Here is a 19,388-nt window from a genome sequence, read left to right on the forward strand (position 1 = left end):
AAAATATTATGTGACTCAAGGGTACAAATGAGGAAAAAAACGTACTCTTCCAGTTATCAAAATGTCTGACTTCTCTCTGCCTGAGCATGTGTTTGAATGACAAGACAAAATGGCACAGGGAATTAAATAATCCGATTTTGAATAAACTTTTTGGATCTGAAAATGGTCAACGTGGCAGTAATGACAGTAACTTTAAGGGACAGACATATTTTAGTAAAAATAAAAGACAAAATTTGAAATGTTTTGTGTATAAGATGATAAATCATTAATTGTATTATACTTTAAGGAATTCATGGTAAAAGTTACACCATTTTAGGATTTTTTTTAGTAGAAAGATAGAGCTTCATATATCCAAGCCCTGTGCTAGGGACAGGGTGAAAACTGTGAAATACCACCACAAAACCGCTCAAAAAATGTCAAAATATACTATTAACATAGACAACACTTATAATTAGGCACGCCCACTGCTGGTTATTGAAACTGAAACTGAACTGGTTGCCAGCCAATCGCAGGTATTTAAAAGCAAATGATAAATATACAAGCAGTGTAGTTTTGTACTACTCTGCCTTGTGTGCTTAACTCCGCCCCCTTCACTCCTTCCCGCTCTCCGATTCGCTCAGGGTGTCAGGCGCTTGTTATATGCAAATGAGACGGTGGGTGGGCCGCGTCTGTTTGTAAAAGTGACGTCACGAAAAACGACGAGGAGTAGGAGAGGGGGAGTGGAGGAGAGGGTGGGGGGGGTTGAACGTAAGAAAAAATAAAAGAGAGAGAGAGAGAGAGAGAGAGAGAGAGAGAGGGAGGGAGAGAGAGAGAGAGAGAGAGAGAGAGAGAGAGAGAGAGAGAGAGAGAGAGAGAGAGAGAGAGAGAGCGCCGAGCCCCGCCGGCGGCCCATTGAGGAAAGATGGCCACAGTCAGTGCAAACGGAGTGCTGCGGGAGAATGGATTCAGCACCACGGACAGCGGCGGCAGGATGAACGGGCTCGGCCTCGGTAGTCAGAACACCATCCCCATGAAGGACCACGACGCCATCAAGCTCTTCATCGGCCAGATCCCCCGCAATCTGGAGGAGAAGGACCTCAAGCCGCTCTTTGAGGAATTCGGCAAGATTTACGAACTCACGGTGCTGAAAGACAGGTTTACCGGGATGCATAAAGGTTGGTTCTGGACGTTTGTACTTGTTTGTCATCTTTGACGTAACTGTACAAACAGAAAACTATGACCTCATTTATTTTTTTTCTCGTTTAGGTGGTTGTGTGTGTTTGCGTGTGTGTATGTTGGGGGGTGGGGTCGGACCCAACTATTTAACACGTGCATGTGGTTTGGCGCGTGTTAATTGCATGAGAACGTGAAGACGGCTACTACACGCCTTTATGTGCGCGCGCACGCGCGTGTGTGTTTACATTGACAATCATGCGCGTAGAAGGGGGCGGGACCCCGCTCGGCGCTCGCGCAGCTTCACAGCACACATGCCCACAAGATGAATCACAAAATAGATAGCAGGTAAACTTTTACGGCAGCGGTTCCACAACCTTTTTTTTTTTTTTTTTTTTTTTTTTTTAATACATAGCTCCACACATGCACGCACGCACATAGACATAATGAGTCAAAAAATGGATGGTGGGTGAACTTTTAGTGCAGGGGTCTCACAACTTGTCTTTTCTTTCTTTTCTTTTCTTTTTTACCCACGCACACACACACGCACAATGATAATGCTTTGCATGGGGAGATGGCATGTACAGTATCAGTCGATGATATCGACTCGAATGATCATAATATGAATGTCATGATTATGTCAATGTGAGTCATTAATGCAGAATAATGATGATATTAAAGAAGCAATGTTATACTTTGTTGTCAGCTAGTTTAACTTTGCGTGCTTTTTTGTGTATTGCAAAAAGTGACTGACAAATAAATTAACAGAGATGTAATCATTGAAAAAACCCAACTAATTCATGTTAACAAAATGTTTGTTTTTGTCGGAGGCATCTGTTAGAGGCGCAGAGCAATACAAGGACAAGTGCCTTTATTTGCAGAGATGAGCATTTATTTATCTGTGGAGAAATGCCAAGAACCGAGGCAGACTGGGTGGAGCTATACGAGAAACTGGAGAACATACCGTAAACCTTTACACGCAACACATTGTGGAGTGACCATGCATCGGCCGTAAGATCACTTTTAATACTGTGAAGGGAATAAGGCAGAGAAACGGCAATAACCGAGGCGAACCCGGCAGGGCTAGTAAGTCGCGGAGCTCCTTGGAACGTAAACGTGGACCCCACAACATTATGGAGTGACCACGTCAATCTGCTGCAAATCAGATCTTAGTATAAGATGCCTTCTCAACATTGCATAAGATCGGGGAACTCATTCCACACTCAGATAAATGTTTACACATTGGTAAGTGCTGCTGTTTTTGGGTAGCAACAGAGTTCAGTTCGAATGGGCTCAGCAGTGAGTGTGTGAATTTAGCATCCATGAACTGAAGTAATTAAGATCACTACTATGAATTATTTTCCCTCTTGGGGAAAAAAGGGGGCATCTATTTGGGGTGTGACATTTTATTGTCTTCTATTAGCAAGGGGGCCACTATTCAAGGAATTTTACACAGCAGCAGCTGAACTGTTCATCAGCTGCGTGGGTGGACTTGCAGTCAGGCAGTCGAAAAGCAAAACACTGGCGACGCGCTCTCCTCACCGTCCCTCCCGACTGAGACATCAGTAATCACCTCGTAATTACGGCGACAAGCCGCTGATTACACAGAGATCGATCACTTCTTAATGATAACCAAAAAGTTAGGATGCGAGACTTTTTCAAAGCACAGGGAGCTATTAAGTCCAAAGTCCATTAGGCGGAACTTTAATTGCTTTCTGCACTTTTCCTATATGTTCAAGGCACGTTCTCTCCCACAATAAATGGGAATCAGGTATTTTTGTGACACCAAGAAATTACTAGTACATCCCAAGATAATTACTTAGGTTACTTTAAAATTATATTTGTATTAATTACATATCATTACATCATATTGTCTTTGAATTTAAATGCCGCTTTTCATTGTAATCATCAGATGTCTTTGTTATTTGGTTTTACTGCCTTGCAGTGAGGCGTTTCTTTCGTCTTCTTTTGCTAAATACTGTCAGGGCTTTACTGAAATAAATACAAGTAATTTATGTTCTTCTATAGACTTTAGGATATCTACCTGTTACTAATTGTGCTCCTTTATTACAAGAATAATCAATGTACAGGCTTCTCCAGCTCATACACGCCCATAAATGATTAGTTTACATACAATTATAAATCGTGCAAACTTTATACTTCACCACATGGAATCACTTTAGAAAAAAGCAAAAGTACGTCTTGTAAAAGTAGAAGGGTAATAAATTAAGGGAAAACAAGCCCATATGTTTAATTTTATTTCAATAATAAGTGAATGATTCTAACAGATACTTATTTGAAAGAGTAAATTCAGTAATGTGCATTTTCGAGAATGTGCCAAAAACTATTCAACTCCCACACATGAAAATGCTTAAACTTACCACTTGAACTCACATAAAATTATTATACTTGTCATAAAAACTTTTATCATTATTACTGATATGTGAGCTCATATATGGTGTTCTTATTCTATATTGTATGTGCTGAATTGGATTCAAGTCGAAACGTGCATTTCTACGCTGATTTGAGCATACAGGTTATTATTATAATAGAGCTCAACAACACAGTAAAAAGAGGTGTTCACAGTGATTAGTATTGTATCTCTAGTTGGTCATATGGATTTTTTGTTTTAAACACAATAATGGTTATAACAATATACAGTTATACATTTAAAAAAATTATTTGTTACTATCAATAATCATCTTTGCTGATGGGCTAAGAGAAATCACATGGTCTTATTGTGAGGCGTCCATTTCAGGTACTAAATGTGGTTCATTGCCCTAAAATGGCTACTTGTCAATCATTTACTCATTAATATTGGCGTGAACATTCACAATCATTCCCCTCAGTGCAGGCAGTCAAAATATGTATGATATGTAAGTCGGTGGCTACAGTTCATGATCTTATTGATTGCATTGAGATGAGTTCAGCACAAGCAGCCTTTGAAAAGTGCCTCCCTTGCCCCCCCTCCTGTGCCACCTGTTCCTCCTGCGTTCCTCTTCTTTTCCCGCCGTGATCGATTAAAACAATATGTCCTATTGCCGTTTACGCCCCGTCCTCGGCCATCCTTGAATGTCAACACCAAGGAGGACGAAGGTCCGACTCGGAAAGGGAGGGATAATCCTGTTCCGAAGACGGCCGGACCTAAGTGGGAGCTCCCCCATCCCTCGCCGACACCGGTCCGAGGCAGGGATTCATTCCTGCCGCTCCGTCCCGTGTGAGATTCAAAGTCACTTTGTCTGCACTTTTAATGAGATTTCACCAATGCATTACAGGGATGAGTTTTTGCCCATGTAACACGTGTTCATGTGGTCGTACAGGCTAGAGGAGGATGCAAGAAAATGGGATTAGTGTCATTAAGGAAAACCAATGCAGGTGAAGTGAATCAGCAGCTGTGTCGCTCCAAGGGTGGGGCGCCCGCTCAGGGACAGACAAAAATTCTCATTGGATAAAAGCAATGTCACTTGTAGAATAAAGCATACAAACCTTGTGTAGTAACTATACCTCGAAGTCTTGCCAGTGGTGTTTTTGTTGTTGTTGATTCTTTTCAAATGTTGTGCCACCCAACATTTTGTGCCCCTATGATTGCGCCATGCTACACTACTGGGCCTCCTATATGGTCAGGAGTGAATTTAATTTATTTTTTTAACCTTGTATGACCTCATACTCTAGACACTTGCTGGGACTTGGAATTTTTCAGGTAAAAAAAAAAAAATCAGCTAAAGACCACTTATTTCTTCTTTTGAGTTGTTGTTCCACCCATATTCCTGCACCCTGGGTGACTGCCACCCTAAACTGCCCTGTCCAATGCCACTGGTCCTCCTATACACTCAAAGATTTTTGTCTTTGACATATTTTTTTGTATAAACACGTGTTTGTGAAATTTTGCTATCATTCACTGAAACCAAGGTTAAATGACTGGCATCAACTCTTGAAAGGGTCACTCTTGAAGCGATAGATGACAATGTTGCCAAGACTCTAAACAACTCTACAATTCAGATATTGTAAAAAAAATATTCCATTTAGACTGTCTGTGGGCCTCCCACAGACAGTCAGACTAGATTGTGGGGAATTGTTTTTGAGAATCTTGTTTTTCCATTTAAGAGTCCCTGAGTGCCACACAGTTTGGACTCTCCAAAGGTTAGGACATGCGAAAGCCAATGGAGATGATACAGCCAATGCTGTGGTGACTCTTGCAAGTTTGAAATTCCGGGGGAAAAAAAGGCAACCACTTAAATACTATTACCCGGTATATGCGTTTTCTTCTTTTGAAATGCTGCCCCACCCAGAATTCTGGGATTCACGCATATGGCGGGACTGGGGGATAGCTGTATAGATGTGATGAATATAGTTCCACCTGTCCAAGTAATAACCTCATAGCTGAATGTGAATGTGGGTTCAAAACAATTAGAGGGGACCAAACTCAACTTTATTTATACAGCACTTTAAAAATGAAACTATAGAAATGAAGATCAAACATAAACCATCAAATAAAACAACAACAAAATACTACTACTACTGCTACTAATAATAATATACTTCTTTTAAAAACATAAAACCAGTCGGTGCGATTGAAACACTCCTGCAGGACACCAACACTGACAACTACATATATACACTACCAAAGAAAAGTTTGCAGTCACCCAGAAGATTTCCTCTTTTCCATTAAAAAACACACACTGCTGTATATTTACATTACTATTAAAAACTTTGGGGGTCACTTAGAAATGTCCTTATTTTTTAAACAAAAGCATTTAAAAAAAAAAAACACGTCTAAACTGTATTTCTGTATTCAGGAAATCACCATTAATAATGAGGGATACATTGCAGGTTCACCTGCAAAAGGTGAAAATTCACAGTAGAGAAACCATGTTTAAATGTTTTTTTTTAATCGTCTTACCCCTCCCATATGCTTTAAACACATTTAAATTGATCTAAACACTGCTTTTAAACACAGTGCAAATATATTTAAACACACACACACAAAAATAAAGCACAAAATGTTTATAAAATACTGTGCATATTGTGGTGTCTGTGTACATGCATGTGCTTTTGAGAGGCGGGCCTGTTGGAGTGGCGTGTGAAGTCAGCGAGTCTGTCTGTGAGTGTCTGGATGTGAGCTGTGGCCGATAGCAGGTCCCGCGTGAGTGTGCTTATTGTCAATGTGTTTTACTGTTTCTTCGGGCATTCAATAAAGGGCTGAAAAGTGCATCAGCAACTGTGATCTCCTTCCCCACATGCGAGGACATTACAGTAAGTAAGTACTGTACTGTAAAAACCCATGAAAAACTTTAAATACTACTGAGTCTCCCATATGGCCAAAATATATGATGGACGTATGGATAAAATCAATATAAACACATCCTTATATACCATGATCAATCAATAATTCCAGTTTTATATGTAATGGTTATTATTTAAAGTGTGCGTCGACTGAATGTACAATTATTCACCTGCAGATGTTAAGACAATCTTTCAAGTCAGTCACTACGAGTGTGACTTTCTTGTCAGGTAGATGCAAATATTTCATAGTTTGAGGGTGGGGGGGTTGACTTCACACTACTAGAGGGCACGGCGCTCGTCAGCCCAGGTTGCGCTGTTTAACATCCATCATTTTGGCCGGGCATTACATTATCATAACACTTAGTGTCAGTGATGGAGCCTGTGTGCGCCACTCAGACATGCTGAATGATGGCGGGGGGCAAATCCTTTGCTTGAGTAGCGTTATTTATCAATCCGTCTGCGATGCTGAGAGGAGCCGCACCGCACAGCACAGCACAGGAGGAGCAGATACAAAGAGAGCTAAATATCCTCATTTATTGTGTGCTCATAGGAGAGTCCATGCATGCTATAAATAGAACAGGAAACTGAAATAAAACCCATGTAGACGTTCCAGTGCCTATCATTAATAAAATATCGCCTTTCCAAAAAATATGACACGGAATGTTTTGTTCACGCTACTTTTTGGTTTGGAAATTGACAAGCCGAAATCGGGAAGTGTGATGATTGACTGGTCATGTACAGCAGCTGAAATAAGTATTTAACACGTCACCATTATTCTCACTAAATATACTTCCAAAGGTGGTATTGACATGAAATTTTCACCAGATATTGGGAACAACCCAAGTAATCCATACATACAAAAAAAAAATAGAACAAATAAGATCAGGAATTAAGTTGTATGTAATAATGTGAAATGACAGGGAAAAAGTATTGAACACATGAAGAAAGGGAGGTGCAAAAAGGCACGAAACACCTAAACTCTATCAATAATCAAACAGCAATCCAATCCCTTATCATTGCCCATGAATGTTAGCTGGTTCAGTCCTAATTGATGGCCTAGAAAAAGGTCTCATTGCCAAGGTGTGAGCCAAGACACATCTCATGATGGGTAAGAAAGAGCTCTCTCAAGACCATCACAAACTAATTGTTGCAAAACATAACAATGGCATAGGTTACAGGTGCATATCTAAGCTTCTGAACCGTTCCAGTGAGCACGGTTGGGGCCATAATATGGAAGTGGAAAGCCAACCATACCACCATAAATTTGCCTCGATCAGGTGCTCCTCGCAAGATTTCTGACAGAGGAGTGCAAAGAATAATCAGAAGAGTTGTCCAAGAGACAATGACCACTTGTGGAGAGCTTCAAAAAGAACTGGAATTACCAGGTACTGTTGTCACAAGGAAAACTGAGTAATGTATTCCGCCGCCATGGCCTGTATGCACGCTCACCATGCAAGACGCCATTGCTTGAAAAAAAAAAGCATGTCAAAGGTCATTTAAGGTTTGTTGAACAACCTTTGGGCAAGATTGTTAAATACTAGGAGAATATAGTCTGGTCGGATGAGAGCAAAATTAAACTGTTTGGATGCTACAATGCACACTATGTTTGGAGGCGAAATGGCACTGCACATCACCCTAAAAACACCATACCAACAGAAAGGATCGGAGGTAGGAACATGATGGTGTGGGGCTGCCTTTCAGCAAATGGTACTTGATAAACTTTACATTATTGAAGGAAGGATGAATGGGCAAATGTACCGAGACATCCTTGACAAAAATTTGCTGCCATCTACGAGGATTATGAAAATGAAATGAGGGTGGACATTTCAGCAGGATAATAACACTGCCAAGGAAACTCTCAATTGGTTTCAAAGAAAAAAAAAATAAAGCTTCTAGAATGGCCCAGCCAATCATCTGACTTGAATCCAATCGAAAATCTATGGAAAGAACTCAAACCCAAGGTCCATAAAAGAGGCCCACGGAACCTTCAAGATTTGAAGACTGCTTGTGTGGAGGAATGGGCCAAAATCACACCAGAGCAACGCATGCGATGAGTTTCTCCATACAGGAGGCATCTTGAAGCTGTCATTGCAAACAAAGGCTTTTGTACAAAGCATTTAAAAAATACCAGTTGGCAAGTTCAATACTTTTTCTCTGTGTCCTTAATTTCAGAGCTTATTTGTTTTACTTTCTTTGTATGTATGGGTTACTTGGGTTGTTCCCAACACCTGGTGAAATTTTCATGTCAAAAGCACCTTTGGAAATCTATTTAGTGAGAAAAATGTTGACGTTTAATATTTATTTCAGCCGCTGTATGTTGCAGTCAAGCGAACTGTGTGTGAACCAAACAGCTCGCCTTATGCCCGGAACAGTTTGTTCTAGACTTAAGGATTGAGAAAAGACACTCCACAGACGAGTCTTGCCAACATCTAGACCTCAAGCAGCCATGAGTCAGTCAGTGCCGTTTTAGTAAAATACAATATGTACAGTATATAAAGGTGGGGTACCAACAGTACGCTACATGCACTAGTGAAGTAGTGATGCAGGCGGTGTGGGTTTGATTCTTCACCCCAGTACTCAGCCACTGCTGGTCCCAAGCTTGAATAAAAAAATCGGGTGTGTTACATCAGGAAGGGCATCCGTGTAAAACAAATCACGTGACTGACTCACTATGGCAACCCCTTGGGATAAGCCAAAAGTCACGACAATATAAACCATCAGTAAGCTCCTGTACATATACTGTATATACAGTGGGTATGGAAAGTATTCAGAACCCCTTACATTTTTCACTCTTTGTTATATTGCAACCATTTGCTAAAATCATTTAAGTTCCCTTTTTTCCTCATTAATGTACACACAGCACCCCATATTGACAGAAAAAAAATGGAATTGTTGAACTTTTTGCAGATTTTTAAAAAAGGAAAAACAGAAATATCTTACAGCCATAAGTATTCAGACCCTTTGCTCAGTATTTAGTAGAAACACCCATTGGAGCTAATACAGCCATTAGTCTTTTTGGGAATGATGCAAATCCAAATGTGAATAATTTTTCACATTTGGATTTGGGGATCATCTGCCATTAATCCTTGCATATCCTCTCCAGTTCTGCCAGGTTGGATGTTGAATGTTGGTGGACTGCCATTTTCAGGTCTCTCCAGAGATGCTTAATTGGGTTTAAGTCAGGGCTCTGGCTGGGCCATTCAAGAACAGTCACGGAGTTGTTCTGAAGCCACTCCTTCGTTATTTTAGCTGTGTGCTTAGGGTCTTTGTCTTGTTGGAAGATGAACCTTCGGCCCAGTCTGAGGTCCTGCGTTTTCATCCAGGATATCCCTGTACTTGGCCGCATTAATCTTGCCTTCGATTGGCAACCAGTCGTCCTGTCCCAGCAGCTGAAAAACACACCCACAGCATGATGCTTCCACCACCATGCTTCACTCTCGGGACTGTATTGGACAGGTGATGAGGAGCATCACCATCTTAGAGTCCTTCAGGTGTTTTTTTTTTTTTTTTTTTTAGCAATTAGCTTCCGTCGGGCCACTCTGCCATGAAGCCCCGACTTGTGGAGGACTGCAGTGATGGTTGACTTTCTAGAACTTTCTCCCATCTCCCGATTGCATCTCTGGAGTTCAGCCACAATGATCTTTGGGTTCTTCTTTACCTCTCTCACCAAGGCTCTTCTACCCTGATTGTTCAGTTTGGCCCGACGGCCAGGGTTCTGCTTGTCCCAAACGTCTTCCATTTAAGGATAATGGAGGCCACTGTGCTCCCTTTATCATTTTTCAATATTTCTCACTAAGCCCTGCAAAAAAAAAATAAAAAAAAAAAAAAACAAAAAACAAAGGGAATACATTCCATTTGATTATTATTATTTTTATTATATATATATATATATATATATATATATATATATATATATATACATAATTTTAATTTTTAAATTTTTATTATTGTTTCCTTTGCAAATCAGGTGCACAAACAGCTGATAAAGAACAAGGAGGGATGGCTGGAAAAGATGTGAAAAGCTACACATCTATGTACAGTGGAGCCTCTACGACATCCATTTTTTATCACTGTAACAGTTTTCACAGATGAAACAACTGATTGAAGTGAACCGTTGTGATCAATTGTCATCAGCTGAAAACATATTTACCTTACATTCATTAACATTTAACATTCTATTGTATTAAACTGAGTGTATTTAACAAAATTATTTCAACCAAAACACTTTAGGCTTTATTTTCATAGATGGGGCATCTGCGGTGTCGCGCGAATCCTGGCGTATCTTGATTTTCATGCAAATGCAAGGCTCACTGCGTGTGTTTCCCAATTTGGCAGACGCCAAGATGGGCATTCTGGCGCAGCGACGGTGTGTCCTTTGACATGCACCTGGTGGAGCGACAATTTGGTGGCAGAAAGTCTGTCTAAACTTACGCCTGCTCATGAACGATCGGGGGTTGGGATAGAGACATGAAGTCTGCGGACATATTTGAGTCTCCATTCTGTTTAAAAAAGGTACCTGCTCACATTGCTTGTTGCCCGACCAAGAACAGTGACAATTCTCCACTCACGCACGAATCGCTGCGTCCTCTTCCACACAGAGATGTCTCCATGCGAAACTGTTATTGCGCCGCATTTAAAGGAAATGAGCGAAGTCGCTTTGACTGGCGGCAAATGAAATTGGCTGTGTTCATTCCCACAGGGGCTCAGTCCGACCTCTTTTAATTACACCAGCTGCGCTCCAAAACCCGGTCTAACTCACTTCCACGCTAATTTGCGCCGAATTTACACTGGTCAAGAAAATAGAACCCTCCGTCTTTTTATTTATATTACATTTTAAAACACTGAAAAGAATCTCAATAAATCCAATGCATACAAATGATACTTTTAAATAGTAAAATAACAACTCAGGTTCACTTCAGTTATTTTCTTTACTGTCATTATATGGTGGGAGCAGCATTTGCTTTTTCCATGTCCCGCAATACACTTTTGAACTTGTTTATGCATCTGGGTTATAATTTTATCGACGATGTAGTGTCGGGTAGGAATAACGTAGTGAGGCTGAAGGTCCTCAATAAGTATTTAAAGCTGGTAATAGTCACCACCGCCTTTTTGGCGTCCCGTGGGAGTTTCCCACACTTTGTAAATGTTTCGGACATCGCTGGTTGTTTGAGAACAAGATGTTTGTGTCTTCGCCTAGTTACTACTTTTGCACTCAGCTGCAACGTTGTTAGCAACTTAGCAAGTTAACAGACGCTGTTGTTGTGATCATGTTGGCTTTGCATGGCGTGATCCAGTCACTGCTGGATAGAAGTGCTGGAGCGGAGCCTGGAATGGACTGCTTGAATAAAAGTGCTTAAATCGACGATTTTAGATCCAGTCCAATATAACCTGACAAATTTTTTTCCCCCTTGATATCAGACCATTATCCTATATTAAATGTTGGATTGGGACACCTCCAGACATTAGTTACTGTGTAGTCTGAGGGAGTTGTCTGAAATACCTTCATGCAGAGGCACTATCATGCAGAAATACTCAATGGGTGTGACACCACCTGCTATTACCTTGTAGCCAAAAGGTAAGCAAAGCTGCACTGAGCTTTGTTGGATGCACAGATTAGCTTGATCTAACTGTAGGCATGGGAGGCACATCTTTTGGAAGTGGATCTAGTCATATTGTATAACTGTGACCCGGAAATACGTCAGTCCCTTTCTCTGCCTGCATTGCGCCACAGCGCCAGTTCACAACTGTGGCCAATTCTGGAATTGAAAGACTTTGCCAATGTCATTGTTCAGTCCCAGCAGTCTGTTTTATCCAATATCTGTTATATTGGGGTCCGTTTTATCGAGGTTCCACTGTGCGTCTTCCTTAATACACACTTATGGACAAAAGATGTTTTACAATGTGATAATACTCTTACATCCTTTCTCGTTTGTGCCTTTGTTTGCATCATCATTTCCACTAGGATGAACATTGTAAAAAGCCAAGCAAATTAGTCATTATACATATACTTCAGCGCTAATTAATTACAGTTTTATCCAAATCTGTTCAAAAGTATTTTCAATTACAGACAGCTGCTGTCATTAAAAAAATATATACAATGTAATTACTGTCTGCATAGATGCTCAAACTACCATTTTAAAAACAAGCTGTTAGGAAAGAAAGTTTTGAAAGTAATCAAACAAACCGTGTTGGAACCACTTTACTTTTCCATTTAAACAGAATATGTGGGACTTTCATTGGAATGATGGAAAAGTAAATTGTCCGCACCCCACTTAACCTGCTCATCACAGGACGCCGCCACTTCCTCTGTTGAACAACCGCCACACTTTATATCCCTCATTTTTTTAGCCTTTGTCCATTTAACTTGGCCAACTTGGAAGTCTAATTGCTTCGGAAACTTTAAATATTGATATGAAATACTGCTTATTATGGCATCTGGTAGCGAAGACAGCCTTTCCCCCGATTTGCTTATATAATTAAGTGATATGTTTAGTCTGGAATCATGAACAATAAATGTTGGTTGTGACTGATACTCAAATAAATACAAAACAAAATGAAAAGCATTGTGCTGAAGTGCTCCTCAATATTCACCAAGGGGACATAACATGCCTGAAAATGCATCAATTTTTGAAAGTGTCTGCATCCTCATTAAAATGAATATATTTTAGCAGCCCTGAAGACGAATCCCCAAAACTCATTCGGTGAGGCCCCTGGAGGGATACAAAAAAAAAAGAAAAAAGCTCCCGGACACCAGAATTGGCCCAAATGAGCCCCAATCAGAAGCAGGTATTGTAGACAGACTTAATTCGTTTTTTTTTCTCTCCCTATGCCATCTTATGTGGGCGCCATCTGAAGGTTGATGATCATTTATTTGTCATGGAAAACGGGGTGCTTGCTCATTGCTGCTTGCAGCTTCCATTTTTTTGTCTTTAATTTTATTTCGTTCAATCAAGAATCCTCTTGAATGTCTTGTTTTTTTTAATAAACCAAAATTCTGGAAGCGTGGACCAGTAAAGACTTCGGACGTTCCGCGGCCACGTGCTTCACGGAGACCTGGCTTTACGACGCTGTACCCGATGGCGCCGTCATGCTTCCCGGCTTTCACATTCATCGAGCGGACCGTGACATGGAATCATCGGGGAAAACAAAGGGGGGTGGGGTATGCCTCTATATCAACGAAAAATGGTGTACGGACGTCACGGAGCTCAGCACACACTGCAGCCCGCATTTGGAGTCGCTGTTTTTGAACTGTAAACCATTCTACTCACCACGTGAGTTCGCATCATTCATACTGGCTGGAGTCTACATTCCGCCTCAAGCTAACACGAACACCGCATTGCTAACGCTCACCGAACAAGTCAACGAAATTGAAAAACAACACCCGGACTCACCCCTCATTATTCTCGGGGACTTTAACAAAGCTAAACTCAACCACAAACTCCCTAAATACCAGCAGCACATCGACTGTCCTACCAGGGAAAATAATACTTTCGACCACTGCTACACTACGGTAAAAAACGCATACCGTGCTATACCTCGTGCAGCCCTGGGCTCGTCTGATCACTGGTTAATTCACTTAATACCGACGTACAGGCAAGAACTTAAATGCGTGAAGCCTACAGTGAAAACAGTGAAAAAGTGGACCAATGAAGCCAAGATGAAACTTCAAAGCTGTTTAGACTGCACAGACTGGAGTGTCTTTGAAAATTCAGCTGGCAGCCTGGATGAATATACGGACACTGTTACATCCTATATCAGTTTCTGTGAAGATGTGTGTGTACCAACAAAATCATTTCGAACATTCAACAACAACAAGCCGTGGTTCACTGCTAAACTTAAGCAGCTTCGCCAAGCTAAGGAGGACGCATATCAGAGCGGGGACAGGGCCCTGTATAATCGAGCTAGAAACCAGCTGACTAAAGAAATTAACATTGCAAAGAGGAACTATGCAGCAAAGTTGGAAAAACAGTTTAGCGCAAACGACTCTAAATCAGTCTGGCATGCATTCCAATCGCTGACTAATTACAAGCGACGATCGCCCCAAGCTGAGAACAATAGCACACGAGCCAACGACTTGAATACCTTCTACTGCAAATTTGAAAAGGACAGTTTCAAGTTCCTGGGAATTTCAGTCTCTCAGGACCTGAAGTGGGCGGCCAACATCAACTCCGTCCTCAAAAAGGCCCAGCAGAGGATGTCTGAGAAAGCACGGCCTGCCACCGGAGCTGCTGAGACAGTTCTACACAGCGGTCATCGAATCGGTCCTGTGTTCTTCCATCACAGTCTGGTTTGGTGCTGCTCCAAAAACGGACAAACTCCGACTGCAACGGACAATCAAAACTGCTGAAAGGATTGTCGGTACCCCCCTACCCACCATTGAGGACTTGCACGCTGCCAGAACTAAGACAAGGGCGTGCAAAATCCTCTCGGACCCTCCGCACCCCGGTCACCAGCTCTTCCAGCTCCTTCCCTCAGGTAGGCGCTACTGATCAATGCTAACTAGAACTAGTAGACATTCCAACAGCTTCTTCCCTCTTGCGATCAACTTCTTAAACACCTAACCTATAATTCCATTATAATAAGCTGGCAATTTTTTGACTTGAGTTCGTTGTCACATTTCTGTGGGGCCAATTATGTATTACTCGTGCACTCACTGTAGTTGTCTCGCCATGCTGCACTATTTGCATATACTGGCCACTCATGCCAGAGTAGCATCTGCTCCATTTGCACACTTATTGAGTATCTGTAACATTTGCACAACCAACATTGTCCCAGATTATCGCACTACTCGTCACTTTAAACCGCATACACTCCTTGAAGTCTCAGCGCCCTTTGCACAATGGTCATTGCACCGGACTATTGCAATATTAGTCATTCGAACTGCTCTAAGTGCTAGATGACTCTGCATCTTTTTGCACAATTGTCAAAAAAAAAAAAAAATGTACTGGCATTACCAGATAACTAGCAACCCTTTACTGCTCAGTGACTGTTTTTTTTTTTTTTGTCAATGTCTTTCTGTCTCCAAAGTGTTCTGTAAATTGACTGTCTGCTGTCGTACTAGAGCGGCTCCAACTACCGGAGACAAATTCCTTGTGTGTTTTTTGGACATACTTGGCAAATAAAGATGATTCTGATTCTGAACAGAAGCTAGTCTATACTTGAACAATGAGGAACAAGAGTGGGCACATTCCATTTTTGTTATTTTGCAGGATAGTGATTTAAAGTTATATGGTTGCAATAAGGCCGGCACGGTGGCCGACTGGTTAGAGCGTCAGCCTCACAGTTCTGAGATGAGGGGTTCAATCCCCATCCCTGCCTGTGTGGAGTTTGCATGTTTTTCCCCGTGCCTGCGTGGGTTTTCTCCGGGCACTCCGGTTTTCTCCCACATCCCAAAAACATGAATTAATTGGAGACTCTAAATTGCCCGTAGGCATGACTGTGTGTGCGAACGGTGGTTTGTTTCTATATGCCCTGCGATTGGCTGGCAACCAGTTCAGGGTGTACCCTGCCTCCTGCCCGATGACAGCTGGGATAGGCTCCAGCACTCCCGCGACCCGAGTGAGGAGAAGCGGCTCCGAAAATGGATGGATGGATGGTTGCAATAAATTATGGGCGATTTACAGTATGTTTTGGTTATCCTGTATATTTGGCAATGGTTACTTCTTTTGGATACTTATTTTACAGAATTTGTGTTTTTTTTTAGATTTTGTCAGTTTGCCCCTAAAAATAGTTCACTACAAAATGTTTTTTTTACCTTATTAATAATAATTCATAATTATTTTTTAATAAAACCAAGCTAAAGCATTACTTACTTTCTGAGTTTTCTATCAGTCTTTAAACGTAACTTTCTGGGATTTTTTTACGGGGGGTGAAGCTTGGTTTTAGGGAAAACGCCATCTTGAAAATGAAAGTAAGGACTGATCAATCAGGATCAGTGCTGAATGTAATAACGGACCAGTTTCTCTACTCATTTCTGCACTTAATGATAAAATAAAAAACAATTAAAAAAAAGGAGTTAGTCTGCTCTAGTTCCCAGTGGCTCAATTCACAATGTGCAAGTTACTCAAAAGAGTTTGGATTCCGAGCCAATATTCTTGAGGTAGCTGAATTCAAGTTTAAGATCCTTTTGTTTAATACATGTTGCTGATATTTCAACCAATCAGTGATTATCGTAGGTCAGAGCAAGAACCCTATAGATATTTTATATTGGATTTAAAACATGCTTCAAGTTACTAAGGGGGACAAGCAAGCAATTTAAGTGAATGCTCCAAATTTTTAGTTTAACTCCCTTCAACATTATGGGATTGTTGTTTTGTGCAAGAATTCCATTAAATTAAAATGCTGAGGTCTGAAGTGTTATCATGTGCCATGTCAGGTTAGAAGTCTACGTTTTTGTACGAGTTAACAGTCCTATTTAAATTTTTAAAAATTATTTATCAGTGCAAGAATCCTATTGGTTCGTAATGAGATTCAATACACGTAAGGACATAAACAGAAGTGCAACTTCAATAGCTTCAGTAGGAAACACAGACAGCCAGATGCGACCTTTCCACTACTAATATATTGTCATTATAGGATACATATTTGCCCCTTAGAATTCATCCCTTGGTGTTATGTTGCTGCAAAGGCATTGTCAATCCCTACCTATTAGTCAAGTCACACGTGTTACGCTGACAGCGACAACCTGCCACCAGCTGCTGTATTCCACTTAAATGTCTCTTCCCCTACCATCACTTCCCAAAACAAGCTCTCTCAATCACAAAGTCCTTTGGGTTTAAGAAACCAAAACCAGAACTACAGTACATACGAGACATGAATCTCACGAGCAACCTTGCAGATGGTCTGAAAGTTGAAATACACTACATAAAATATATTTTGAATGAAACAACGGATGCTAAGATGATGGTAATAGAAATTATTTGTGGTGTAGTGGATGGAATGTTTCGGAATTGCTGTTCTACATTATATCAAGAACGCTTTGAATTTTTAATGAAAATGGCCAAGATTTATAGGACTCCGACTAATTTTGAATTACATTCACTGCTGGAGGTAACTGGAGCTATATAACGAATTTCACGACGTCAGTTGCAAGAATCCTGTAGTTTGTTTTCACATCAGATTTAGGATACTTGAAGAAGCTGAGTTCAACAGTAAAATCAGTCTTTTCTAAAACTACTCGCAATCTCTAAAGGACCATAGAACTTTCAGTCTCTATTATGACAGACAACCGGGTACTACGGTTTCCTCCCACATCCCAAAACATGCATGGTAGGTTAATTCATCCATCTATCCATTTTCTGAGCCACTTCTCCTCACTAGGGTCGCGGGCGTGCTGGAGCCTATCCCAGCTATCATCGGGCAGGTGGCAGGGTACACCCTGAACTGGTTGCCAGCCAATCGCAGGGCACATACAAACAAACAACCATTCGCACTCACATTCACACCTATTGGCAATTTAGAGTCTCCAATTAACCTACCATGCATGTTTTTGGGATGTGGGAGGAAACCGGAGTGCCCGGAGAAAACCCACGCAGACACGGGGAGAACATGCAAACTCCACACAGGCGGGGACGGGGATTGAACCCGGGTCCTCAGAACTGTGAGGCTGATGCTCTAACCAGTCGTCCACCGTGCCGCCGGTAGGTTAATTGAAGACTCTAAATTGCCCGTAGGTGTGAATGTGAGTGCCAATGGTTATTTGTTTATAAGTGCCCTGTGATTGGCTGGCGACTAGTTCAGGGAGTACCCCGCCTCTCGCCCAAAGATAGCTGGCTCCAGCATGCCCACGACCCTAGTGAGGAGAAGTAGTTCGGAAAATGCATGGATGGATGGAAGTGATCTTAAAGGGGCTCTAAGCAGGTATCCCTGTTTTGTTTCTAAATACATTTAATATGTTTGATGATAAGTGCTGAAAACATATGCAAAGACATTGGATTGGACTGGATTGGTGAGCTATAGCTTAAAACATCTTTTTGTGGTATACGCCCCAGCCCCGTGACGCCACGGGGCTGGGGCGTATACTTTCGAGCGCAAGTTCCCTCCGTCACTATATAAGGATAAAGTGACGTCATTTCGTTTGGCTATGCTGCTCAGTTGTGAGTTAGCTGTGTTTAGCTTCCATAACAAGTCCAATTTACCACTCCAGCGTGCAGTTAGCAAGCTAACGATGGCTACACCCCGAAAATGCGTCTTCGCTGGATGCCTCACTTTACAGAACAGCTCGGTGACGTTTTTTTAAGCTCCCAAAAAAATTAGGAAATAAAAATGTGATGGATTGACCAGATAAACACACACGTGGATGGCGAGCTGATCATCAATGTGACTGCAGTGCATATTTTACGATGGATAGTTTTGCAAACTTCCACCAGCGACAACATACAGTAGCTTTGAGGGTAACTTGATACTTGTGAATGGGGCAGTGCCGACTGTCTGACTACCTGGGCTTCCTCAAACCGTGTCACTGTGTGTTCGGCTGTGACATTATGTCACCAACAACGAGGGTAAGTTGACCTGTGCGCTTATTTTTATGATCATAGTCCATAATAACCATTCAATTTTGAAGTTGAGCCTCCTAATGTGATTTGACATCATATAAGCTATCACTCCCTCGGTATGTTTGATTCCTTTTGGCACATCCATTTGACACGCCCACAGTGTCTGAGAGCTGAGAGGTGGCCCTTATTGTTCAATTTCTGAAACCGGATTTTATATTTTTAGCGGTTTGTTTTATTCATTCATTTGGCAGACTTGTTAACATTACTCTTCTCTGTGGGTGTTGAATTTAAATGCCATTTTTTTGCGTCTGCTTGGTGCCACTTTAATTTCGTGGGTGCTTCCCCCCCCCACCCTTATGTTAGCTGGAAGAATCCTAATTATTTTGGGTCATCCATCCATCTTATATAACACTTGTCCTCATTAGGGTTGCGGGTGAACTGGAGCAAATCCAAGCTGAC

At 41.4% G+C, this 19,388-nt stretch overlaps 1 protein-coding gene across 8 annotated transcripts in view; it reads left to right on the forward strand.

The window, feature by feature from the left end:
* Positions 1–859: 859 nt before the first annotated feature.
* The window catches only part of celf6 (CUGBP Elav-like family member 6), a 235,643-nt gene continuing 217,114 nt past the window's right edge, over positions 860–19,388 (forward strand). For all 8 annotated transcript variants that reach the window (XR_009767677.1, XM_061668797.1, XM_061668788.1 and 5 more), the window contains exon 1: positions 860–1,154. Coding sequence is in view for 7 of the 8 variants with exons in the window: in XM_061668797.1 (XP_061524781.1) it covers positions 902–1,154 (253 nt within the window). In the remaining variant the exon portion in view is untranslated. The remainder of the gene's footprint in view (positions 1,155–19,388) is intronic.

The sequence above is a fragment of the Phycodurus eques genome, chromosome 2, assembly GCF_024500275.1.
Source record: "Phycodurus eques isolate BA_2022a chromosome 2, UOR_Pequ_1.1, whole genome shotgun sequence".
Taxonomy (NCBI): Eukaryota; Metazoa; Chordata; class Actinopteri; order Syngnathiformes; family Syngnathidae; genus Phycodurus; species Phycodurus eques.